Below are 4616 nucleotides of genomic sequence, written 5' to 3' on the forward strand. Positions count from 1 at the left end.
TGATCAGATGACGTGGACTGTTCTCCAGTGTAGCCATGAACTGTTCCACGATGTGCACGGTCGTGATATGGACCCCCAGTAGCGCAATTTGGTACCGGTACAAATCCTATTTGGGATGAAGCGGAAGTGCTGTAATATTGTTGGGCATTAATAATGACATTCATCACGATTTCACATTCAGTCTTGCATGACTGGGAATTGTTTTTTAATTTAGGCACTAAATACTGCATGAACAAGCTTCGTCTTCTTGTTGACTTGAATTGTGTTTTGTGGCGCACTTTTCCTTCAAAATGTGGTATAGCATATCATCTTCTTCTTCAACACCCTTCTTTTCACGTGACCTTTTTTGATGTCTCACGGCAGTTTTTTCACGTGTCTCCTGGTCTAAATTTTCTCCTCCATCAAACTCATATCTGTCACTATCATCATAATTCTCAATACTAGAAGTAGTACTCTTACAGTCAATTGTTAAGAATCGCAGCTGCTCGAAGTAGATGTACTCCTTCCTACCAGTTGCTGCAGAACCCCTCATTTCCTTAATAACTCCCTGGTGTAACTGTCCCTTAAGCTCTTCCATTTCCTTAGGACCAACCCTGAAACAGATAAAAACCACCATAGTATTGTAATATTATCCTTAGTGTGTACGAGTGTGTGCGTGTGTATGCGTGTCTGTAAATCGTATACTTTTGTAATTTTGCTTCATACGCTGTATCTTTTTTATACAGATACTTGGGGGCTGGATCATCCATGATGGACTTACACTTTCAGTACAGAATTGGTGTATCAACTATCTCGTATATTAAACGAGACGTTTGCTTTGCCATATGGCATAAAATTAAGTCAAAATGTTTTCCTCATCTCTCGAAGGAGCTAGGGCTTACCTCAGATGAGGGATTCCACAAGACTGCCAACTTTCCTCATTGTGTGGGTGCAGTGGACAGAGAACATATCAGAATTATGAAACCCACTTCCAGTGGTTCCCTCCACTATAATTATAAGAACTATTTTTCCTTTATGTTGTTGGTTGTTTGCGATTCGACGTACAAATTCTTGTTTATAGACGTTGAAGCGTATAGGAAATCGCCCCACTCAACTGTGTTTCGTAATTCAGTGTTAAATAAAAAAATACAAGGTGGTACGCTAGATTTCCCGGCACCCAAACCACTTCAATTAACTTTTGAAAGACCTATGTCATTCATGTTAGTAGGTGATGCAAGTTTCGGGTTATCAAAATACATTCTGCACCCTTCTGGAGGAAGGTATTTAGACGTTAAAAAACGTGTGTTAATTATAGACTATCCAGAGCAAGAAAGTACATTGAGTGTAGCATTGGAATCCTTGCAAACAAGTGGCGCGTTTTCCACAGACCACTCGATGTTAAATTATACACATATCGAAAAAGTTTTGTATCACCTCAGTTCTAAGAGTTCCGGAACCTGTAGAAAATTAGAATAGAGATCAACATAAACATCATTTCCACCCTTTTTATTGTTCATGTAAGCTACACATTGCATCTTCTACCAACATACAGCGAGACCTTCAGAGGTGGTGGTCCAGATTGCTGTACACACCGGTATCTCTAATACACAGTAGCACGTCCTCTTGCAGTGATGCATGCCTGTGTGTCCGTCGTGGCATACTACCCACAAGTTCATCAAGGCACTGTTGGTCCAGACTGTCCCACTCTTCAACGGCGATTCAGCGTAGATCCCTCAGAGTGGGTGGTTGGTCACGTCGTCCATAAACAAACCTTTTCAATCTATCCCAGGCATGTCCGATAGGGTTCATGTCTGGAGAACATGCTGCCATTCTAGTGGAGCGATGACGTTATCCTGAAGGAAATCATTCACAAGATTTGCACGATGGAGGCGCGAATTGTCGTACATGAAGACGAATGCCTCGTCAATATGCTGCCGATATATTTGCACTATCGGGCGGAGGATGGCATTCACGTATCGCACAGCCGTTACGGTGTCTTCCATGACCACCAGAGGCGTTCGTCGGCCCCACATAATGCCACCCCATAACCGCAGGGAGCTGTACAGTGTGTTTAAGGCGTTCAGACTGACCGGGTTGCCTCCAAACACGTCTTCGATGATTGTCTGAACGAAGGCATATGCGACACTCATCGGTGAAGAGAACGTGATGCCAAACCTGAGCGATCCAATCGGCATGCTGTTGGGCCCATCTGCACCGCGCTGCATGGTGTCGTGGTTGCAAAGATGGATCTCGCCATGGACGTCGGGAGTGGAGTTGCGCGTCATGCAGCCTATTGCTCACTGTTTGAGTCCTAACACGACGTCCTGTGGCTGGAAGAAAAGCATTATTCAACATGGTGACGTTGCTTTCAGGGTTCCTCCGAGCCATAAGCCGTAGGTAGCGATCATCCACTGCAGTAGTAGCACTTGGGCGGCCTGGGCGAGGCATGTCATCGACAGTTCCTATCTATCTGTATCTCCTCCATGTCCGAACAACATCGATTTGATTCACTGCGAGACGCCTGGACACTTTCCTTGTTGAGAGTCAAATGGTTCAAATGGCTCTGAGCACTATGCGACTTAACTTCTAAGGTCATCAGTCGCCTAGAACTTAGAACTAATTAAACCTAACTAACCTAAGGACATCACACACGTCCATGCCCGAGGCAGGATTCGAACTTGCGACCGTAGCCGTCTCGCGGTTCCAAACTGTAGCGCCAAGAACAGCACGGCCACTCCGGCCGGCTTGTTGACAGTCATTTCCGGCACCAAATAACAATGTGGACGCGATTGAACCGCAGTATTGACCATCTAGGCATGGTTGAACTACAGACAACACGAGCCGTGTACCTCCTTCCTGGTGGAATGACTGGAACTGATCGGCTGTAGGATCCCCTCCGTCTAATTGGTGTTACTCATGCATCGTTGTTTACATGTTTGGACGGGTGTAGTGACATCTCTGAACAGCCAAAGGGACTGTGTCTGTGACACAATATCCACAGTCAACGTCTATCTTCAGGAGTTTGGGAACCGGGGTGATGCAAAACTTATTCTGATGTGTGTATTTAGCAATGTCTATTGTAAAGACATGTTGCGTCCTCCATAACTTTGTGCGTGATCGCGATGGGATAGAGCTTGAGGATAAGTGAACTATTTAGGGATTGCAGGACGTGTCATCTTTCTTAGTTCATGAAAGAAACATTGCGAACGGTAGCAGAGATAACTTTGCGAACTGCTTCGTTAGCCCTGAAGGTGAAGTGCCTTGACAGCTGCAAAAAATCTAATTGCTAGAAATGTTTCGTGAAAGTTAATGTCGTTAGGCCTCATTGTTCATCTTGCATTATATTTGTGATCTGCATTGTGCAATTATTACTATGTTAACTGTAACAAGTCATATTGTTGCATTCACCGAACTGATTGGGACTTACAATTAAAATTATTGAGTGTCAGGAACTTGTAACTCAATAATAGTATGGTAAATAAATAAAATTCATTAATGTAGTAGCCACATATGCGTAATCAATTGTAATTAAGAATAACATTTTAACTGTATTTTTCGGACCATAAGGCGGAGCGCCGTAAGACGACGATAAGACGCATCCTTAATTTTGTTATAAAATTTTTGAAATATAAGTATTTTTTTTATATTTTCACTTCATTCGACCTGTAGGGGTGAGTTCATGGTTTCTACGCTCATCCATTTGCCCTTCTTATGGCATTAAGATTGCATAACGGCACACGTGATACTGGTAAACGCAAAAGAAAAGGGGTGAGGGATGCAAATATGCTTGAAGGTTACTACCCTCCTAGCCTCGTACAGGGGTAACAACTAAATCTCACTAGTCTTTTATGGTCCGAAAAATGAGGTATTAAATTTGAAAAAAAGAACATACAACTTACCATTCTTTTTCATCTGTGCTCTTCTCATTGAAATCAGGCACAAACTTCGTTATAATTTCTTGCCACGCATTCGTTTCCACCACTTTGTTGCTATAGTCATCGCTTTTGACATCCCAAATAGCAGGACGACTTTCTGCTTCACTTATAAAATCTTCCCTGTTAATGAAATCTAAACTCATGGCTAGAAGGAATGTTTTGTACCATCAATATTTTGCGACACTGTCTCAGAAATGACTGCCTGTCTGTTGGCAAATCTGTAGCGCTGTGTCTGTGATATGTGTCTCAGTGCGAACACTCCAATTCGAACTAATGCATGTCCGGCGGTGACTGCTGTGAACACAGTAACCTTGTCCGTCACATGTGGCGAGGGTGAGTCACTGCTGTGTCACAGTGGCTCGGTGAGGCGGTGTAGTGTCCCGGTGTGAATGTTCTAGTTGAAACGAATGTATCTCTGTCGGTGACCGTCGCTGGTGACCGTCACCAGTGTCCCAGTGTGAAACGGGCTTTAATATCACCAGCGTGGTTTATTTTCTGTCTGTATGTGAGGCTTGATCTACGGAACAACTGTAAGTATTTTGATAGGGGTATCACTAATATATAGCTTGAGTCGCAAGGCAGATTTGTGTACTTATTACCGCTAAGCCAGACGGGGTATGTCCCTAGCTATTTACTAATACTAATCGGTCAGCACGAATATTATCCTATTTATTATTTATTATTTTACTCATACTGTAAAAA

General features: G+C 43.2%; 1 protein-coding gene across 1 annotated transcript; it reads right to left on the minus strand.

Annotated features, from left to right (window-relative positions):
• Nucleotides 1-217: 217 nt before the first annotated feature.
• Nucleotides 218-4057, minus strand: LOC124555970. The gene is made up of 2 exons (XM_047130016.1): nt 3879-4057; nt 218-593 (listed from the first exon to the last, which is right to left on the minus strand). Exons 1-2 carry the CDS (start codon nt 4055-4057, stop codon nt 218-220), a joined length of 555 nt encoding a protein of 184 aa, XP_046985972.1.
• Between the last annotated feature and the right edge of the window lie 559 nt (nt 4058-4616).

The sequence above is a fragment of the Schistocerca americana genome, chromosome X, assembly GCF_021461395.2.
Source record: "Schistocerca americana isolate TAMUIC-IGC-003095 chromosome X, iqSchAmer2.1, whole genome shotgun sequence".
Taxonomy (NCBI): domain Eukaryota; kingdom Metazoa; phylum Arthropoda; class Insecta; order Orthoptera; family Acrididae; genus Schistocerca; species Schistocerca americana.